The 22062-nt window shown below is 54.9% G+C and overlaps 1 protein-coding gene across 12 annotated transcripts in view; it reads left to right on the plus strand.

Moving 5' to 3' along the window:
* Positions 1–22062, plus strand: part of SH2B2 (SH2B adaptor protein 2) — a 37229-nt gene that overhangs the window by 13591 nt on the left and 1576 nt on the right. For 3 of the 12 annotated variants that reach the window (XM_055114740.3, XM_055114743.3, XM_055114745.2), the window contains exons 2-7: positions 2421–3184; positions 8598–8699; positions 10717–10808; positions 16241–16332; positions 16417–16587; positions 19099–19307. In XM_055114740.3, the coding sequence (XP_054970715.1) occupies positions 2421–3184; positions 8598–8699; positions 10717–10808; positions 16241–16332; positions 16417–16587; positions 19099–19307 (1430 nt within the window). Of the gene's footprint in view, positions 1–2420; positions 3185–8597; positions 8700–10716; positions 10809–16240; positions 16333–16416; positions 16588–19098; positions 19308–19616; positions 19763–22062 lie in introns of all 12 variants that reach the window. The other 9 variants (XM_055114741.3, XM_057302921.2, XM_057302919.2 and 6 more) reach the window with 6 other exon arrangements.

Here is a 22062-nt window from a genome sequence, read left to right on the forward strand (position 1 = left end):
GCAGGAGGTATATCCAGAGGGGTAAACAGAGGCAGATTATGTCAGACCCTAGGGGCTGTGGATAGGGCTTCGGCTTTTACTCTGACTGTAATACGAACCACTGCAGGATTTTGTGCAGAGGAGGGATGTGATCTGTCTTGTATTTTGGTTTTGGGTTTTTGTTTTTGTTTTGTTTTGTTTTTGAGTCAGAGTCTCTATCACCAAGCTGAAGTGCATTATCACGATCATAGCTCACTGCAGCCTCCAAATCCTGGGCTCAAGCAATTCTGCCACCTCAGTCTCCTTAGTATCTAGGACTGTAGGCATGCCACCACATCCAGATTGGTTGTTGTTGTTGTTTTTGAGACAGAGTCTTGCTCTGTTGCCCAGGCTGAAGTACAGTGGTGCCATCACAGCTCACTGTAGCCTCAACCTCCCAGGCTAAGGTAATCCTCCTGAGTAGCTAGGACTATAGGCATGTCACCACATTCAGATCAACTTTTTTTGTTTATTTTTTGGGACAGGGTCTCGCTCTGTCCCCAGGCTGGAGTACAGTGGCCCCATCACAACTCACTGTAGCCTCAACCTTCCAGGCTCAGGTGATCGTCCTGAATAGCTGAGACTACAGGTGTGTGCCACCTTGCCCAGCTAATTTTATGTATTTTTTGTAAAGACAGGCTTTTGCCACGTTGCCTAGGCTAGTCTTGAGCTCCTGAGCTCAAGCAATCTGCTCACCTTGGCCTCCCAAAGTGCTGGAATTACAGGCCAATGTGTAAGCCAATGTGCCCGGCCAAGACAATTTTTTTGTTATTACTTTTTCTTTTTTTCTTTTTTTTTTTTTTTTTTTTTTTTTTTTTTGAGATGGAGTCTCGCTCTGTCGCCAAGGCTGGAGTGCAGTGGCGCGATGTCGGCTCACTGCAAGCTCCGCCTCCGAGGTTCACGCCATTCTCCTGCTTCAGCCTGTGCCTGCCACCACGCCCGGCTAATTTTCTGTATTTTTAGTAGAGATGGGGTTTCACTGTGTTAGCCAGGATGGTCTCGATCTCCTGACTTCGTGATGCGCCTGCCTCGGCCTCCCAAAGTGCTGGGATTACAGGCATGAGCCACCGTGCCTGGCTTTTTTTTTTTTTTTTTTTGAGGTGGAGTCTGGCTCTGTCACCTAGGCTGGAGTGCAGTGGTGGGATCTCGGCTCACTGCAACCTCCGCCTCCTGGGTTCAAGCGATTCTCCTGCCTCAGCCTCTCAGTCAGCTGGGACTACAGGCGTATGCCACCATGCCCAGCTAATTTTTGTATTTTTAGTAGAGACGGGGTTTCATCATGTTGGCCAGGATGGTCTCAATCTCTTAACCTCCTGATCCACCCGCCTCGGCCTCCCAAAGTGCTGAGATTACAGGCATGTGCCACCGCACATGGCAGTCTTGAGTTTTGGAAATGACTGGGCTCCTGGGAGGAGAACAGACTTTAGAGGAAGTAAGATCAGGATCCTGGGGACCATAAAGCAGCTGCTGGAGTGCTGCATGCAGGAAAAATAGTTATGTGAATCCCAGGACGGCAGCCTGGACCTGGAGGAAGGAGCTGAGTCCTCGGTATATTTCAAAGGTCCAGCCAGCAGGATTCCATGCGATTTCTTCCTTTCTACCGGGCTTTGGGGAACATCAGAAGAGGTCACTGAGGAAGTGAGGTCACCAGAGGCTCATGGGGACCCCACTTGAAAGCATCCATCATCCCAGCCTCTTCTGCCCGCCCCAGGAATGACCCTGAGGTCCCTGAGACTACTATTTGGGGAGAGAATGAATGCAGGACTGCCCCTTCTGCAGACACCACCTCCTGCCTCCCCAGTTGTCTTTCTCTTATTTTTTGCAGTCTCCCTCTGTCGCCCAGGCGGGAGTGCAGTGGCGCAATCTCGGCTCACTGCAACTTCTGCCTCCTGGGTTCAAGTGATTTTCCTGCCTTAGCCTCCGGAGTGGCTAGGACTACAGGCGTGTGCCACCACTCCTGGCTAATTTTTGTATTTTTACTGCAACCTCCGCCTCTTGGGCTCAAGCAGTTCTCCTGCCTCAGCCTTTCGATGGCTAGGGTTACAGCGTGCACCACCACAGCCGGCTAACCGGCTAATTTTTGTATTTTTAGTAGAAACGGGGTTTCACCATGTTGGCCAGGCTGATCTCAAACTCCCAACCTCAGGTGATCCACCCACCTCGGCCTCCCAAAGTGCTGGGATTACAGGCGTGGGCCACTGCGCCCGGCCCCAGTTGTCTTTCTCTTTACACACATCCATGCTGCTTGGAATGGCTGCCTGCTGTAGTCCCACAACACACACGTGTGCATGTACACACACACCCACACAGCCCCAGAGAGTCCTAGGGGAGCTGGAAGGAGGGGACAGGTGGGCGCATTGATCACAGGCCTGAAAGTCACTGCGCGCTCTTCTCGCCCGAAGCCGCAGGTGGCTGCGATGGGACGGAAGCCATGAATGGTGCCGGCCCTGGCCCCGCCGCAGCCGCCCCGGTCCCGGTCCCGGTCCCGGACTGGCGGCAGTTCTGCGAGCTGCATGCGCAGGCGGCCGCCGTGGACTTTGCGCACAAGTTCTGCCGTTTCCTGCGGGACAACCCAGCCTACGACACGCCCGACGCCGGCGCCTCCTTCTCCCGCCACTTCGCCGCCAACTTCCTGGACGTCTTCGGCGAGGAGGTGCGCCGCGTGCTGGTGGCTGGGCCGACGACTCGGGGCGCGGCCGTGAGCGCGGAGGCCATGGAGCCGGAGCTCGCGGACACCTCTGCACTCAAGGCGGCGCCCTACGGCCACTCGCGGAGCTCGGAGGACGTGTCCACGCACGCGGCCACCAAGGCCCGCGTTCGCAAGGGCTTCTCGCTGCGCAACATGAGCCTGTGCGTGGTGGACGGCGTGCGCGACATGTGGCACCGGCGCGCCTCGCCCGAGCCCGACGCGGCAGCTGCCCCGCGCACCGCCGAGCCCTCCGCCGAGCCCCGCGACAAGTGGACGCGGCGCCTGAGGCTGTCGCGGACGCTGGCTGCCAAGGTGGAGCTGGTGGACATTCAACGCGAGGGGGCGCTGCGCTTCATGGTGGCCGACGACGCGGCCGCGGGCTCCGGGGGCTCGGCTCAGTGGCAGAAGTGCCGCCTGCTCCTGCGCAGGGCTGTGGCCGAGGAACGCTTCCGCCTGGAGTTCTTCGTGCCGCCCAAGGTGAGTTACCCCATAATCCCACCTCCTGGGGGGACCAGAGGAGGCACCTGGGCAGCAGCTGAGGGTGCCAGGGACTGCCTTTGGGGACCGCGTGGTCTAATCTGGTTGACAGGGTGAAGTATTTGGTGCCAGGACCCTGGGAGGTGGGCCTGTCATGCCTCTTGAACAAGTCACCCCTTCAACCCCGGTTCTTCCTTTGCGAGGAAGGGTCCTCTGGCTACACCAAAGGGTTCTGGGGCACTAATTTTTTCTTTTCGTGTGTGTGTGTGTTCGTGTGTGTGCGCGCGCGCGCGCGTGTGTGTGTCCCTCTGTCACGCAGGCTGGAGTGCAGTGGTACGATCTCGGCTCACTGCAACCTCTGCCTCCCAGGCTCAAGGGATTCTCCTGCCTCAGCCTCCCAAGTAGCTGGAATTTACAGGCACCCACCACGATGCCCGGCTAATTTTTGTATTTTAAGGAGAGACAGGGTTTTGCCATGTTGGCCAGGCTGGTCCTGAACTCCTTACCTCAAGTGATCTGCTTGCCTCAGCCTCCCAGTGTTGGGATTACAGTCGTGAGCCACCATGTCCAGCCTTTCTTTCCTTTTTGTTTTGAGACAGGGGCCGTCACTTAGGCTGGAATGCAGTGGTACAACCATGGCTCACTGCAGCCTTCACCTCCCAGGCTCAAGCAGTCCTTTCTTAGCATCCCAAGTAGCTGGGACCACACACACTGCCACTCCCAGCTAATGTTTTTTATTTTTCGTAAAGACGGGATCTGACTATGTTGCTCAAGTGGTCTGGAACTCCTGAGCTCAAGAGATCCTCCCCCACCTTGGCCTCCCAAAGTGCTGGGATTACAAGCATGAGCCACTGTGCCCAGCCCAGGGCACCGTTATTGATGTTGTTCAAGAGCCCGGCTACCTGCCCTCCTGTCCTGCAGCCCAAGGGTGCCTGGCACCTCCCAGAGCCGAGGCCTGCAGGGATGAGGGCAGGAGTGACCGAGCACATTCGCAGAGGGCTCCCTGGGAGGTCTGTGTCTGACTCCATGGGGCTCTGCTCTTCCCCAGCTCAGCTGCCAGACTCCAGCCCAGCCCCTGCCCAGGGGGTCCTTTTCTGGCCAGGGGGATGCCAGGCTTCTTTCTGGCTATCACCAACATTGTTGCTCACTGGCATGCACTGACCCTTCCCCTCTTAGGGGCTGGCCATCAGGTCCCTGGCAGTAGTGTCACGTCTTCTCCAAGGTGGCCCCCCTGCTTTGGAAAGTGGGAATAGCTGTAACAATAGTGCCCACCCTCTGAGAGCCCACAGTGTGTCCAGACCCCAGCCTGGTGGGCATCTGCACAGACACACTGTCATCCTCTGGGTACCCCACCCCGGCGAGGTGAGCACATGGTCCCCAGATTACAGAAGAGAGCGCAGACAGATGCTCAGAGAGGGAAGTGTGGCCTGCCCAACGTCACCCAGCTGGCGGGTGCCAAAGCTGGTCTAACATGGCAGGGCATGGTGGCACGCACCTGTAGTCCAAGCTACTTGGGAGGCTGAGGCAGGAGAATCGCTTGAACCCAAGAGGCAGAGGTTGCAGTGAGCCAAGACTGCACCACTGCCCTCTAAGCTAGGCGACAGAGTGAGACCCTATCTCAAAAAACCAAACCAAAACAAAACAAAAAACTGGGGGCCGAGCGCGGTGGCTCATGCCTGTAATCCCAGCACTTTGGGAGGCCGAGGCAGGCGGATCACCTGAGGTCAGGGGTTCGTGACCAGCCTGACCAACATGGAGAAACCCTGTCTCTAATAAAAATACAGGATTACATGCCTGTAATCCCAGCTACTTGGGAGGCTGAGGCAGGAGAATCACTTCAACCCAGGAGGCAGAGATTGTGGTAAGCCGAGATCACGCCATTGCACTCCAGCCTGGGCAGCAAGAGCAAAACTCCGTCTCAAAAAAAAAAAAAATCTGATCTAATGATACCTGCCACCCTGGTGGTCCCAAGAACGAAAGGAACATGGAAGTGGAGGTCCTTGGGCACTGAGAGGTTTAGGCAGGGGGAGGTTTTGCTGGTGCAGCAGCCGACAGCACCCCCAGGGACCACCGGGGACCCCACACCCACCTCCCGCATCAGGGCCCACTCTCTCCCTGGGTGCTCTCTGAGTCACCCGCCGCTTCTTGGCTCTCTCTCCATCTCTCAGTCTGCTGGGGTGCAGGGGTGTGGGCTCCCCAAGGCTCATTGCCCATGAGCCACATGGGCCCTGGAAAAGTGACTTCCCAGGGACACAGCTACTCTCTGAAGAGCTTTTTCCCCAGGTCCCAGCACCCCTACACTTCCCTAGGGCTTTTTTCCTGCCCAGGCCCCTGCCTTTAATTCCCTGGGAGAAATCCTAGACCCCTAAGCCCGACTCCACTCCTTGTCAGAAAGGGAAACCGAGGCCCAGTGACGGGTGGGGTGGGGCTTACCCGGGGTCACCCAGAGGGCAGGGACAGAAGCCCAGGGCTCTAGTGCCTTGGGCCTGAGTGACAGTCACAGCTGCCCTTCTGTAAATAGCAGTGTCTGCTGCCCTCGGAGAAGGGGAAGGAGCAGCTGGTGCCCGCCCCCGCCCCACTCCACCGCTTAGTCCCAGCAGAGCCCACTAATTTTGCTGCTGGCAGAGGGCAGCGTTCCTGCAGGGTCACTGGGCCCTTCCCCTCCTTTGTGTCATGCAAAGGTGGGGGCATTTGTGGGTATTCAGGAGTCATTCCCATGGGAGGGCAGCTCCTACCATGCTAAGAACTTGGTTGAGTTTCCCAAATGTGTCTGGTCCCAGAAGACAGGCTCCCAGGGTGAGTGAGCCCCCTGGGATGCCCTGAATGATACCCCCACTGCCTCTGCACCCACCCACGGTCCAGATCTCTTGCCTCCAAGAGGCCTAGATGCACCCTTGGAGCAGTCAGGAGCTCGGGGCCTGCAGGCTCAGAAGCCATTGCCTGGCACCTTAGATTTCCCTCTCACACAACCTTTGAGGTGCCAGCCCTGGTGAGTCAGGTCTCTGGCTTCCTGCCTCCTCACCCCTGCAGGAAGAGCCTCCTGAACCCCAGGTCCCCTCATTGCCCTATGCCAGGCCAAGCCCTGGGGACCCAAGGAACAATGAGGCCGGCCCCCCGCCATTAGGGAAACCACTGGGAAACCTGGTATTTTCAAGATGCTTGCAAATCTTACTGGGGTGAGCCCCGGAGGAAAAGCTTGGGCTACCTAAGTGTTCACCAGGTGGCCAGCACCCTGGAACAGCACTTTTGGAGGTTCAAGCTCTGTGGGCAAAGGCCTGGAGTTGTAAAACAAGTTGACCATTCAGGCATGTGGGCACAGTGAGTTGTGACTGGAGCAGGTGAGAGGAAGCTGGACCAGGACTGACGGACCTCAGATTCCAAACTGGGGAACCACAGCATCTCTGGCCAGCAGGATACCTGCTGAAGCTTCCAGTCCAGGCCTCCACTGCAGGCCTCTGTTTGCTCTGTCCCCAGCCCCGCTGGCCGGCATGATGGCCACACACCAGGGTTAGCCAGGCCCCGTTCATGCTTCAAGCCTAGCCCTGCACCCGCTGGACAGGGGCCAGTTCTTCCTGGAATTCCCATCTGCCTGCCCATCAAATGTGTGGCCTTTCCATTTCCTCCTAAGAAAGTTCCTGTCCTGGAGACAGCCCTGCTGGGAATCTCACTCAGGCCAGCCCCAAGGGGGCCTCAGGCTCACGGCAGGGAGCTTTGAGGCAGAGCGAGTGGGGCCAGGCACAGAGTGGCGGTCCCACAGAGCCCTGCCAGCTCACCTTGGATCAACCCTGCCCGCAGTGTTGTTGGGAACACTGGTCCCTTTTACTCACTCCAGGAAACAGTGAGCCCTGTTCTGAGTCGGGGGCTCCAGGCCCTGCTCTGGAAGGTCGGGTCTGTAGTAGGAGACCAGCATTTTTTCTTTAAGCAACCAGGTTTTAAGACCCATCATTTTTTATTTTTTTATTTTATTTTATTTTATATTTTGAGACAGGGTGTCACTCTGTCGCCCAGGCTGGAGTGCAGTGGTGCAATCTCAGCTCACTGCAACCTCCACCTCCCGGGTTCAAGTGATTCTCGTGCCTCAGCCTCCCAAGTTGCTGGGATTACAGGCACGCACCACCACGCCTGGCTAATTTTTGTATTTCTAGTAGAGATGGGGTTTCATCATGTTGCCCAGGCTGGTCTGGAATTCCTGACCTCAAGTCATCCTCCTTGGCCTCCCAAAGTGCTGAAATTACAGGTGTGAGCCACCACACCCAGCCAAGACTAGCATTTTTTAAAACGTGAACTAGAATAGAATAGAAAATATCACACTCTATCACACACAGGAAGGGTAACTATTGTCTGGTGAGATGTTTGTTTCAGAGATATTTTTACCTGCGTATGTGTGTATTGGGCCCCAGTGTTAAATGTATTTCTCACAATGGGTCAAGGTCAAAAATAAGAAAACCACAGATCTCGTGGGTGCATTGGGCAGAGGGCAGCCCAGGTGGGGTTCTCTCCTCAGGGCTTGGAGGTGGGAGGCTCAGATGTCAATTCTGGTTCTGTCCTGGACTTGCAAGGTGACTATAGGAGGAGGTCCTTTTTTTTTTTTCTTTTTTTTTTTTTTTGAGGCATCGTCTCACTCTGTCACCCAGGTGGGGGCATAGTGGTGCCATCATAGCTCACTGCAGCCTCGACCTCCCCTGATCAAGCGATCCTTCCACCTTAGCCTCCCAAATAGCTGGAACTACAGGCACGCATGCCACCACACTCGGCTAAGTTTTTTGGTCTCTTTTTGTTTCGTTTTTTTTTCTGTGAAACGGAGTTTCATTCTTGTCGCCCAGGCTGGAGTGCAATGGCGCGATCTCAGCTCACCGCAACCTCCGCCTCCTGGGTTCAAGCGATTCTCCTGCCTCAGCCTCCCAGATAGCTGGGACTACAGGCATGCACCACCACGCCTGGCTAATTTTGTATATTTTTTAGTAGAGATGGGGTTTCTCCATGTTGGTCAGGCTGGTCTCAAACTCCTGACTTCAGGTGATCCGCCCGCCTCGGCCTCCCAAAGTGCTGGGATTACAGGCGTGAGCCACCGCACCCAGCCCATTTTTTGGTCTCGAGTAAAGATAAGGTCTTGCTATGTTGTCCAGGCTGTCCTTGAACTACTGGACTCAGGCCATCCTCCTGCCTCGGCCTCCCAAAGTGCTAGGATTACAGGCATGAGCCACCATGCCTAGCCAGGAAAAATTTCTTTCTTGTTTCAAAGAAATGCCTTCCTCAGCTTCCCCCTCTGTGAAATGGGGATTGGGATACCTCTGTACCAAGGGCGGCTGTGGCAGTCTATTTGAGAGCCACTCTAACACCTGGCAGCGGGGAGGGGATGGAAAGGGTGTCGGGAAGTGCTGGGGCCACTCACTGTCCTTCTTCTGGCCCCCAGGCCTCCAGGCCCAAGGTCAGCATCCCACTGTCAGCCATCATTGAGGTCCGCACCACCATGCCCCTGGAAATGCCAGAGAAGGATAACACATTCGTCCTCAAGGTGAGGTCTCACCCCTAACCTCAGAGATCCTCCAGCTGCCCCAGGCCACCTTCCCTTTAGGTGCTACAGCTCCCTAGGGGGAGCGAGGGGAAGGAGCCTAAGGCAGGACAGTAGTGGGAGGGAGCCCTGGTGTGGGGGGTTCCCAGACCCTATGACAGATGCCTAGCACATAGCTAAGACTTGAGTCTGGGCTCCACAGCCAGGTGCCTCGGGCGTCGCCCAACATCTGGGCCCCTTGCTCCCATTTACCCCTGGGCCTGGGCGAACGAAGCTCATCAGTTTCACTTCCTGCCCTCCCTTCCCTCACTGGAGCTAGCACACACTCACCTCGCTGGTGGCCAGCCGGCAGCAGTTATGCAAATGTTCCTGTCCCAGGGCACTGGAGTGTGGGAACTGGGCGGTCTCCCACAGAGGGCACAAAGGCATCAAGGGTGGGCGGGGAGGCACCCCGGTGGGTCTAGGGGCAGCCCAGCCTTTCCCAGGCCCCACACCGCTGCCAGGGTGGCCTGCAGGGGTTTCTGAGGACACGGCTCCAGGCTGCCAGAGCTGTGGTCCCTGGGCATCCGCAAAGGATCAGAGGGTGTTGGTGAAGCAATGTCCCCGGGGAGGCCTGGTCCCACCCACTCATCCTGCATGAAGCCCCCACCCTCTTCTCCCAGCTTCTGGTTGTGTTTGTGTTTCTGCCCATTCTCATTTGTTTAGTCACGGACTCACTTATTCATTTAGCGAGTGTTTACCAACCCCGGACCCTGAGTCATCCCAGGCTGGGGGCTGGGGACACAGCCCCTGCCCACCTGGTACCCTCTAAACTGCTGATCATGCATGACAGCCTTGAGGCAGAGGGGCTCACCTGCCTCAGTTTCCCCATCTGTTCAGAGCGGGATTAAAGGCAGTCTCCGAGAACCCTCCCAGCTCTGTCATCCTGGGAGCCCAACAACTACATTTTTTTTGTTTTTTTTTTCTTTGTTTGGAGATGGGTCCCACTCTGTCACCCAGGTTGGAGTGCAATGGCGCGATCTTGGCTCACTACAACCTCCTCCTCCCAGTCTCAGGTGATCCTTCCATCTCAGCCTCTTGAGTAGCTGGGACCAAAGGCACACGCCACCATGCTTGGCTAATTTCTGTATTTTTGGTAGAGACAGTGTTTCACCATGTTGCCCAGGCTGGTCTCGAACTCCTGAGCTCAGGAGATCTGCCCTCCTCAGCCTCTCAAAGTGCTGGGATTACAGGCGTGAGCCACCACGCCCGGCCCAACAACTGCATTTTGACAGAGGCACACCACCGGAAGCCAACAGCACGGGACCTGGGTGTCCCAGAGACCTGGGTTCAGGCCCTGGCCCTGCCACTGGCTGCTGTGTGACTTTGACCAAGTTCCTTGGCCTCCCTGAACCTTGGTCTTCTCATCTATAAAATGGGGGAAATGGCTCCTCTCCCTCACAGGGCCGTTGGGAGGAGTTGAGCAGAATGCAGGGTTATGCTCTGGGCCTGGCCCCAGCAGGGATGTCTCCTGCCCTCTTCCCCTTCAGAGGCTTCGTATCTCAAGCGCATGGCCATGCCGGTAGAACTCCAGGCACTAAGACATGCAAGCCCCCCTACTCAGTGTGCTTGGCCAGCCTGTCTCTCCACTCAACTTGAACCCCACCCCTGGGGTGCCAGGGCATGGGTTGGGGATGCTGGGCCACCCATCCCTCCCCCTGCCAGCATGGCCTCCTCAGAGGCTGCGTCTCTAAGGCAGAGGAGCTGAGATCAGTGGGGTGGGACATATCCCCAGTGGGGAGGCCCAGAAGGGAGGGAATACAGAGTGTGAGCTGCAGGCTCACAGAGTGTGAGCTGGGTCCCTGGCCTGAGTTCCAGGTGGTGCCCGACGGTGACCCCACTTTCTTTCCTGCTGCTCATGCCCTTGAGCCCTGCTGTGGGAGAGGGGGATCAGCCATTTGAGCCATTCTGACCCTATGTCCTGTGGTCTGGAGCCCATCTGCTGACTGTGTTCTGCACTCCCGGCCACCTTCCTCCCCAGGTAGAGAATGGAGCCGAATACATCTTGGAGACCATCGACTCTCTGCAGAAGCACTCGTGGGTAGCTGACATCCAGGGCTGCGTGGACCCCGGGTGAGTGTCCAAGTGGCCCGAGGATGGGTGGACAGGCTGGGTATATCCTTGGTCCAGCCTTCACCAGGAGCAGCTTCCTAGCAGGGCGGGAGCTCAGCTTGAGAAATGAGCAATTCAATGCGATTCAGGTTGGTGCCAGCCAGGATCACCCTCCTTTAAAATACCCCCTACCTCCAATCGCCAGCAGACTCTGTGAGGCCTGCTCTATGGGGCCAGGGCCTGGGGACCTGGAAGGAAGTTGGACCAGGTCTTGTCTTCACCCCAAGAGAGCCTCAGAGCACTGGGAGTTGGGCAGAGATGGCAGTGAGTCCCCAAAGGGCTGGGGGCCTGGTGCAGTGGCTCACATCTGTGACCCCAACACTTTGGGAGGCCCAGCTGGGAGGACCGCTTGAGCCAGGAGTTCAAGACCAGCCTGGGCAACATAGCCAGACCCTCTCTCTCTCTTTTTTTTTTTTTTTGAGACAGGGTTTTGCTCTGTTGCCCATGCTGGAGTGCTGTGGTGTGATCTTGGCTCACTGCAATCTCTGCCTCCCAGGTTCAAGCAATTTTCCTGCCTCAGCCTCCTAAGTAGCTGTGATTACAGGCACCCACTACCATGCCCAGCTAACTTTTATATTTTTAGTAGAGACGGGGTTTCATCATGTTGGCCAGGCTGGTCTCGAACTCCAGACCTCAAGTGATCCGCCCAACTCAGCCTCCCGAAGTGCTGGGATTACCGGCATGAGCCACTGTGCCCAGCCAACCCTGTCTCTTAAAATAAAAGAAAATAGAAAGAGCTGGAGAGAGGCTCCTAACCCAGCCCTGGGCTCAGGTCGGGGAAGAGTTGCTGTTAGGCGTGCTCACCTAACCCAAGGCTTAAATAAAGAGTGGACCAATGCCAGGCAGAGGAGGATGGGAGAGGGCAGAGAGAAAAGCCCAGCAAAAAGAGTGGAAATGGAACTGGGCACGGTGGCATGCATCTGTTATCCCAGCTACTCAGGAGGCTGAGGCTGGAGGATCACTTGAGCCCAGGAGTTGGAGGCTGCAGTGATCTAGGATTGCGCCACTGCACTCCAGCCTGGGCAACAGAGCAAGATCCTAACTCTTAAAAAATAATAATAAAAATTTGGCCGGGGCCAGGCACAGTGGCTCATGCCCGTAGTCCCAGCACTTTGGGAGGCCGAGGCAGGCGGATCACCTGAGGTCAGGAGTTTGAGACCAGCCTGGCCAACATGGTGAAAACCCATCTCTACTAAAAATACAAAAATTAGCCAGGCATCGTGGCGGGCATCTGTAATCCCAGCTACTCGAGAGGCTGAGGCAGGAGAATCGCTTGAACCCGGGAGGCAGAGGTTGCAGTGAGCTGAGACTGTGCCATTGCACTCCAGTCTGAGCGACAGAGCAAGACTGTCTCAAAATATTAATAATAATAATTTTAAAAGGTGTGCAAGTGTACAAGCACCTGGGACTCGCAGGGAACATCAAGGCCTTTGGGGTAGCCAGTGAGGAGGAGATTTTGATGAGAGCTCAGGAAACGGGTAGGTCAGGGACAATGGGAGCCATGGCAGGTAATAGGCAGAGGGCAGTTACGGTCAGCTGTGAACAGGAAGAGCAGCAAGAAGGTTGGCTCCACCATCCAGGAGAGATGCCACGCCAGGAGTAGGAGGGATAGGCAGCCCGACAGGCTGAGCAATTGGCAGCAGCTCTGCTGGCTAATGGGGTGAGCCAAGCCCCGGGGGGAAGGGCCGCTGCTTTCTAATTAACAGCTTCATTTAAAGAAACACAATTAAGGTCCTGGGCGCCTCCCAGGCCCTGATCCACAAAGTGCTTGTAATCCCTCCTCCACCGCCCTCCGGACCATCTGCTCTGCAAACTGTTTCCCCAGCCGCTGTGAAGGTGAACCTCACTTAGTGGAATTTTCGAGCTGGCAGGGTCCCAGACACCTCATGTCACAAATCGGGAGAGAAACCTTCCCACCCTCTGAGGGTCTCCACGGGATCCCAGGAGGAGCCCAGCCCCTCAAGGATAGTGGGCAGGGATCATGGGCCCTCAGTGGGGACTGTCCGCTCAGTGGTATCCGGGCCAAGAGAGAGCCTTCCCCTTGGCTTTCTGAAGTTTCAGTGGAAAATCAATTTGCAAATGGCAGATAAATGAGAGAAAAGGCATACAAATTTATTTATTTATTTTTATTTTATTATTTTATTTTTTAGAGGTAAGGTCTTGCTCTGTCGCCCAGGCTGGAGTACAGTGGTGCAATCAAGCTCACTGCAGCCTCGACCTCCTGGGCTCGACTGATCTGCCTGCCTCAGCCTCCCAAGTAACTGGGACTGTAGGCACATGCCACGATGACTGGCTTAATTTTTTTTTTTTTTTTTGAGATGGAGTCTCGCTCCATCATCCAGGCTGGAATGTAATGGCACAATCTCAGCTCACTGCAACCTCCACCTCCCAGGTTCAAGCAATTCTCCTGCCTCAGCCTCCCAAGTAGCTGAGATTATAGGCACCTGCCAACAAGCCCAGCTAATTTTTGTATTTTTAGCAGAGACGGGGTTTCCCCATGGTGGTCAGGCTCGTCTCGAACTCTTGACCTCAGGTGATCTGACAACCTCATCATCCCAAAGTGCTGGGATTACAGGCGTGAGCCACTGCAACTGGCCTTTTTTTTTTTTTTTTTTTTTTTTTTTTTTTTTTTTTAGAGACGGGATTGGGATCGTGCTATGTTGCCCAGGCTGGTCTTGAATTCCTGGGTTCAAGAGACCCGCCTGCCTCAGCCTCCCAAAGCACTGGGATTACAGGCATGAGCCACAGTGCTTAGCTGCACAAGGCAGATTAATAGGAGAAAAAGCATGTAAATCTATTTAACGTGTATACATAGGAGCCTTCAGAATGAAGACTCAAAGATACAGGGGAGGGCTGGGTGTGGTGGTGCACGCCTGTAATCCCAGCACTTTGGGAGGCTGAGGCAGGCACATCACCTGAGGTCAGGAGTTCGAGACCAGCCTGGCCAACATGGGGAAACCCCATCTCTACTAAAAATACAAAAATTAGCTGGAGGTGGTGGCGGGCCCGCTGTGATCCCAGCTACTCGGGAGGCTGAGACAGGAGAATTGCTTGAACCTGGGAGGCGGAGGTTTCAGTGAGCTGAGATTGCACCACTGAACTCCACTGGGTGACAGAGTGAGACTCAGTCTCAAAAAAAAAAAAAAAAAAAGCCCAGGCATGGTGGCTCATGCCTGTAATCCCAGTACTTTGGGAGGCCGAGGCAGGCAGATCACAAGGTCAGGAGTTTGAGACCAGCTTGGCCAACATGGTGAAACCTCATCTCTACTAAAAATACAAAAATTAGCTGGGCCTGGTGGTGGCATGCACCTGTAATCCCAGCTACTTGGGAGGCTGAGGCAGGAGAATCACTTGAACCTGGGAGGCAGAGGTTGCAGTGAGCCGAGATCACGCCACTGCACTCCAGCCTGGGCAACAGAGGGAGACTCTGTCTCAAAAAAAGGATACAGGGAAATGGTCCATTTTTATGCTTAGGTTCAGCAAAGTATGGACAGCAGTGTAGAAAGAGGATTGGACACAAAGGGTAGGATCTAAAGGGAATAGACTGAGCAGGGGACCCAGCCAGGCCTGTCTGTCCAGATTCTTCTTGGCCTCTCTGAGTAGCATTCCTTCCTTCTGGGTGTGGGACAGAACCCTATCTTGAATGGGGGTCTTATGACCTACAGTCAAACCAGGCAGATTGGGTAATTTCTTTCTTTCTTTTTTTCTTTCTTTCTTGCTTTCCTTTCCTTCTTCCCTTTCTTTCTTTCCTTTTGTTTTTACTTTTTTTTTCTGCTCCGTTGCCCAAGCAGGAGGGCAGTGGGGCATGATCACAGCTCACTGCAGCCTCCAACTCCTGGACTCCATTGACCCTCCTGCCTCACCACCACGCCCAGCTAATTTTCTTTTATTAAGATGAGATTCTCAGGGCCGGGCGCGGTGGCTCATGCCTGTAATCCCAACACTTTGGGAGGCCAAGGTGGGCAGATCACCTGAGGTTGGGAGTTTGAGATCAGCCTGGCCAACATGGAGAAACCCCATCTCTACTAAAAATACAAAATCAGCTGGGCGTGGTGGTACATGCCTGTAATATCAGCTACTCGGGAGGCTGAGGCAGGAGAATTGCTTGAACCCCCGGGGGCAGAGGTTGCAGTGAGCCAGGATTGCACCATTGCACTCCAGCCTGGGCAACAAGAGCAAAACTCTGTCTAAAAAAAAAAAAAAAAAAAAAGACGTGTTCTCGCGGCCAGGTGCAGTGGCTCATGCCTGTAATCCCCACACTCTGGGAGGCCAAGGCGGGCAGATCACCAATTTGAGACCAGCGTGGCCAACATGGTGAAACCCCATCTCTGCAAAAAATACAAAAAAAAAAAAAAAATTAGCTGGGCATGGTGGCGCATGCTTGTGATCCCAGCTACTCAGGAGGCTGAGGCAGGGGAATCACTTGAACCCGGGAGGCAGAAGTTGCGGTGAGCTGAGATCGTGCCACTGCACTCCAGCCTGGGTGACAGAGCAAGACTCCCATCTCAAAAAAAACAAACAAACAAAAAAGATGGGGGTCTCGCTATGTTGCCCAAGCTGATCTCAAACTCCTGACCTCAAGTGATCCTCCCACCTCAGCCTCCCAGAATGCTAGGATTACAAACATGAGCCACTGTGCCTGGCTGGATAATTTCTTTATGACAAGTTTTTACATAGAATATTTTTAGGTTGGCCAGGCGCAGTGGCTCACGCCTGTAATCCCAGCATTTTTGGAGGACGAGGCAGGCAGATCACGAGGTCAGTTTGAGACCAGCCTGGCCAACACAGTGAAACCTCATCTCTACTAAAAATACAAAAAAATTAGCCGGGCATGGTGGCAGATGCCTGTAATCCCAGCTACTCAGGAGGCTGAGGCAGGAGAATCGCTTGAACCCAGGAGGCAGAGGCAAAGTGAGCCGAGATCGCGCCACTGCACTCCAGCCCTGGCAACAGAGTGAGACTCCGTCTCAAAAAAAAAAAAGAATATTTTTAGGTTTTATGACTACGTTTTGGAAAAAGGGGTTCTGGTTTCTGTGACCCACCTTGGGAAAGAGGGACTTTTGTTTCTCTGGTGCCTCTGGGGAGAAGAGGACTGAGAGACAAGTAGGCAGGAGAAGGTCAGAGAAAAACTTTTTTGTTCGAGGCTGCTGCTGAGGACTTTGTTTTGCGGTATTGTTTTCTGAGCCCCAACAGTGGCCTGGTCAATCACACGGTGGCCACAGAGCCAGTGTAGGGTGGGACAGAGGGACATGGAGGCAGAGGGAGGTGACCAGAGCCAGGAGGCCTAGATGCTGGGCTGTGGGACTGCCAGCCACTGCCTGGCCACATAAGTAGCCTGTGGTCCGAGTCCAAGTCCCACGGCAGGACATGGTTTCCATTTCTTGTCTCCACAGTGACAGTGAGGAAGACACCGAGCTCTCCTGTACCCGAGGAGGCTGTCTGGCCAGCCGCGTGGCCTCCTGCAGCTGTGAGCTCCTGACTGATGGTAGGTAGGGTGACAGGGTTGAAGGAGGGGCACACTCAGGGTGGACAGATAAAGATACGTGCATCTTACCTGCCACTTCCCCAGCAGTCGACCTGCCCCGCCCCCCAGAGACGACAGCTGTGGGTGCAGTGGTGACAGCCCCCCACAGCCGAGGTCGAGATGCCGTCAGAGAATCCCTGATCCACGTCCCGCTAGAGACCTTTCTGCAGACCCTGGAATCCGCGGGCGGCAGCGGCAGTGACAGCAATAACACAGGTGCCAGTGGGGACAGCCTGCTCTTCCCATCCCACCTCTCCTGGACCCCCACCCCCAGCCATGGCCACCCATGGGCTCCCTAAACCTTGCTAAGCCTCAGAAGCTGTGACATCTCATCCTCCTGGGTCCTTCACATGTCTCCGAAGTACTTCTGGCTTTTGTAGACTGGTCTAGGAACCTGGCCCCTCCCACTGGACCCAGTTTCAATAGAAAATGTTCACAGGGGCCGGGTGCGGTGGCTCACGCCTGTAATCCCAACACTTTGGGAGGCCAAGGTGGGCAGATCACCTGAGGTCAGGAGTTCGAGACCAGCCTGGCTAACATGGCAAAACCCCGTCACTACTAAAAATATAAAAATTAGCTGGGTGTGGTGGTGCACACATGTAGTCCCAGCTACTCGGGAGGCTGAGGCAGGAGAATCACTTGAACCCGGGAGGCGGAGGTTGCAGTGAGCCGAGATCACGCCACTGCACTCTAGCCTGGGCGACAGAGTGAGACTATGTCTCAAAAAAAAAAGAAAGAAAAGAAAATGCTCACAGGGGCTGGGCGCAGTGTCTCACACCTGTAATCCCAGCCAGTGTTTTTTGAGGCTGAGGATCACTTGAAGCCAGGAGTTTGAGACTAGCCTGGACAACATAGCAAGACGCTATCTGTACAAAATTTTTGAGACAAGAGTCTCACTTTGTTGCCCACGCTGGAGTGCAGTGGCGGATCACAACTCACTGCAACCTCCACCCCCAAGTCCAAGCAATTCTCACGTCTCAGCCTCCCGAGTAGCTGAGATTACAGGTGCCCGCCACCTCGCCTGGCTCATTTTTGTATTTTTAGTAGAGATGGGGTTTTGCCATGTTGGCCAGGCTGATCTTGAACTCCTGACCTAAGTGCTGGAATTATAGGTGTGAGCCACCACGCCTGGCCACAAACATTTTTGTGCCTGTAGTCCCAGCTACTTGGGAGGCCGAGGTGGGAGGATCACTTGAGCCCAGGAGGTCAAGCCTACAGTGAACTGTGATCACACCATTGCACTCCAGCCTGAGCAACAGAGAGAGACCCTGTGAAAAAAAAAAAAAAGAAAAAAAAAGAAAAGAAAAGAAAAGAAGAAAGGAGGGAGGGAGGGAGGGAAGGAAGGAGCTCACAGAAAAGGGTCCATAGGGTTGGAATCAGGGATTGGGAACAGGCGACTGGATTTGTTCCTAAGTTTGCTGATGACTTACAGAGTAACTCCAGGATAGTCCTTCACAGCTCTGTGCCTCAGTTTACCTCATAGACTTCACCAGTGGGTTGGGTCAGCTCCCTGCCCAACTCTAAAATTATTCCAGCTGGGCACAGTGGCTCATACCTGTAATCTCAGCACTTCAAGCAGCCAAGGCAGGAGGATCGTTTGAGCCCAGGACTTCCAGACTAGTCTGGGCAACAAGACTCTGTCTCTACAAAAAATAAACAAAAATTAGCCAGGCATTGTGGCACAGGCTTATAGTCCTAGCTACCCAGGAGGCTGAGGTGGGAGGATTGCTTGAGCCCAGGAGGCCAAGGCTGCAGTGAGCTATGATTGTGCCACTAGACTTCAGCCTGGGTGACAGAGCAAGACCCTATCTCAAAAAATAAGTTAAATAAATAAATAAAATTATTTGGCTGGGCGCAGTGGCTCACACCTGTAATCCCAGCACTTTGGGAGGCCAAGACGGGCGGATTGCCTGAGCTCAGGAGTTAAGACCGGCCTGAGCAACATGGTGAAACCCTGTCTCTACTAAAAATACAAAAATTAGCCTGGTATAGTGGTGCATGACTGTAATCCCAGATACTTGGGAGGCTGAGGCAGGAGAATCACTAGAACCTGCAAGACGGAGGTTGCAGTGAGTCGAGATCACGCCACTGCATTCCAGCCTGGGCAACAGAGCAAGACTCTGTCTCAAACAAAAAAATATTCAGGCCAGGTGCAGTGGCTCACACCTGTAATCCCAGCACTTTGGGAGGCCAAGGCAGGAGGATCACTTGAGCCTAGGAGTTTGAGACCAGCCTGGGGAACACAGCAAGACTCCATCTCTAAAAAATAAAAAATAAGGCTGGGCGCAATGGCTTACGCCTATAATCGCAGCACTTTGGGAGGCCGAGGTGGGTGGATCATCTGAGGTCAGGAGTTTGAGACCAGCCTGACCAACACGGTGAAACCCCATCTCTACTAAAAATACAAAAATTAGTTGGGTGTGGTGGCGGGCGCCTGTAATCCCAGCTACTCGGGAGGCTGAAGCAGGAGAATCGCTTGAACCCAGAAGGCAGAGGTTACAGTCAGCCACCGGGATTGCAGCATTGCACTCCAGCCTGGGCGACAAGAGCGAAACTTCGTCTCAAAAAAAAAATAAAAACTAAAAACCAACAAACTTTTAAAAAATTATTCCAACAGCATTTTGCATGTAAAAAAACCAACAAGATGTCACCTCTCTTCTCACATTTATTTATTTGTCCCCCTTTCTCCTTCCCCCCATGTTCCTCACACTGTCATCCCCACCTCAGGGGAACAGGGTGCAGAGACGGATCCCGAGGCTGAACCCGAGCTGGAGCTATCCGACTACCCATGGTTCCACGGGACACTGTCCCGGGTCAAGGCTGCTCAACTGGTTCTGGCAGGGGGGCCCCGGAACCACGGCCTCTTCGTGATCCGCCAAAGTGAGACTCGGCCTGGGGAGTACGTGCTGACCTTCAACTTCCAGGGCAAGGCCAAGGCAAGTGTGTGGGGGGCGCCATGGGGGTGCAGTGGCCAGCCCTGAGGGAGAGGGGTCATGGTGACCCCGGTCCTGAGGCTGTGCCCTGGAAGCAGCTGCAGGCGAACAGATGTGGCATGACTTCCCACGGGCCCCACTCACCCCAGCCATGCTCCGTGAGCCACCTGCGTCCCTCCTACACATCACTGAGGGACTGCAGTCAGCCCTATTTCAGCCTCTGCATTCTCCAGAAGGGGAGGCCACCTACTGGCGGCTGAGCCCTCAGGAGGCTGGGCCCTTCTAATAACCCAAATTTGCAAATCCTTTCAGCTCCTGCGCGCGGGGGATCTCATAGCACTGGAGCTTCGGAGGGTCTCCACCCAGAGATCGCCCAGTGCGGGGCGGGAGCCAACCAAGGCCCTCAGAGCCCCACCTTCTGCCCCACCGACCTCAGACAGCCCCTCTTCCCTGCCCAGGTTAGGTCACCAACCCCTGAGGAACACACATGGGCAAACCCTAGAGACCCAGCAGGGGAGGAGGAGCTGGGCTGGGTGGGAGAGCTGTGCAGGGTCTGGGGGGTGGGGTTCAGCATTGGAGGGGACAGCCTGATCAGAGACCTGCAGGGGAGGGAGAATTGTGGAGGGGAAGACAGTCAGGAAGGCGATCCCGACAGCACCCAGCTGGATCAGAGGCATGATGGTACACCCAGGCGGTGTGCTTTCAAGGAAGAGGATTCCTTGCTATATTGACCTAAAATGCTTTGTTTTTGTTTTTGTTTTTTTTTTGAGACAGTCTCGCTCTATCCTCCAGGCTGGATTGCAACATCGCAATCTCAGCTCATTGCAACCTCCGCCTCCCGGGTTCAAGCGATTCTTGTGCCTCAGCCTCCCAAGTAGCTGGGATTACAGACACGTACTACCACACCTGGCTAATTTTTGTATTTTTAGTAGAGACAGGGTTTCACCATGTTGGCCAGGCTGGTCTCAAACTCCTGACCTCAGGTGATCCACCCACCTCAGCCTCCCAAAGTGCTGGGATTACAGGCGTGAGCCCCCACGCCCGGCCTATTGACCTGAAATTCAAAGGAAAATTTGACAGCAAAGGCAAATGATTATGGGGGGGTGCAATGTGGCCAGAGGGGGCAGGAACCTCAGTGCCCGCCCCCGCATCCCAGGTTTCCGATAAGGAAACACTCAGCCTGGGCTCCTGCCAGGACGGATTTCCTGGCGGCCCCTACTAGAGGAGGGAGAACCTTAGGACTCCTGCTCCAGGCCTGCAGCTGGGGGACAGTGTCTCTCTGCAGGGACCCCGGCTGCCCTAACCCCTAGTGGCTCAGTGCAGAACCTCTGGTGGCTTCTCTCCTCCGCCAGGTTGGCCCCACCGTGCAGGAGGTAGCACCTCCACCAGGAACATTTCCTTGGCAAGCAGCCACTCTTACAGTTCCTCCGACAACCAGGTGCTTAAGGCCATCCCTGGTGATGTGCAATTTACTTCTCAGCCAGTGCTGCTCCAGGCAGCCTCCCAGAGGGCCTGGATCTGACTCATGCCCAAGCCAGAGGCTAGGATGGGGGAACAAAGGGTGGGTGGCAAGCTCCTCTCCTTCCTGGAACAAGACCCAGCCTTGAACCTGCCTCTCACCTCTCTACCCGGCTGCTCTTCTCCCAGAGTGGAGATGACTGCCCCAGGCCTGATAATTGAATGGTGGGACAAAGCAGGAACCCCAGCCTCCAGCTTACATACCTCCTGGGAGGGAAGATCACTACCTTCCCAGAGGCAACTCTTTCCACCTTCACAGAATAAATGTCTGGAAGGTCTGGCAGAAGATTGGGATGCGTCCAACTTGCTTCTTCTCACCCCAGGGACCCAGCTGTGCCCTGCGCAGTTTCTGCCCAGCTATGAGGCTGTGGTGGGACCCCTCTGTGCTGTTTCTTTCGGGCTGAGTCCCTGCATTGTCCTAGCAACTTATTCTGCTAAGTGGCAGAGCTCACTTATGGGACCGCCACCCCGCTCCAAGGATTGTCTGTATTTTTTTGTTTGTTTTTTAAAGAGTTGGGGGGTATCTCACCATGTTGGCCAGGCTGGTCCTGAACTCCTGACCTCCCGTGATCCATTCCCCTCAGTCTCCCAAAGTGCTGGGATTACAGGCGTGAGCCACCGCACCTAGCAGATTGTCTGTCTTTTATGCAGGTGGCCAGACCAGCTCCCCCTCCTGGGCTTGGGGCTATGCGTGTACCCTCAAACCACTCCTCTTAGCTCCCCTCTTGCCCCACACACCCCAGAGATAGCCACTTTTTTCTGCAGTGGGATACATGTTGAGCAAAATAGGGCTTAAGTCAGAGACCTGCAGCTCTCCACTAGACACCACAGGCCTATGGTTTCTTACCCTGAGGCACCTGCCTCACACAGGCCCTAGAGACCTAGAGAGAAGCCAGCCCTGTTCCAGCTGTTCCCACAGCGTGCCGTCACTCCTCCCTAGCCAGCCCTGGGGAGCTTTCCATGCCTCCGGGTTTTGGCTCTGCAGGGACAGAGGGCCAACCTCTAGCCTCCTGGGCTGGGGGAACCACCCAAACAGGAGTTTTCTTCCCTGCTCTGTGCTCTGTGACCATGGGCCAGTCACTCCCCCTCCCTGGGCCTTGGTTTTCCTATCTCTAACATGGGGGCAGTAATCCCTATCTTCTGGCGTTAGGGAGGGGATTAGAGATTATAGGTGTGTAGGGCATGGGCCCATAGTGGGGGTGCTCCCAGCATGGGGACAATGCCTGATGCCTTCCATCTC

This window comes from Pan paniscus, chromosome 6, assembly GCF_029289425.2.
Source record: "Pan paniscus chromosome 6, NHGRI_mPanPan1-v2.0_pri, whole genome shotgun sequence".
Taxonomy (NCBI): domain Eukaryota; kingdom Metazoa; phylum Chordata; class Mammalia; order Primates; family Hominidae; genus Pan; species Pan paniscus.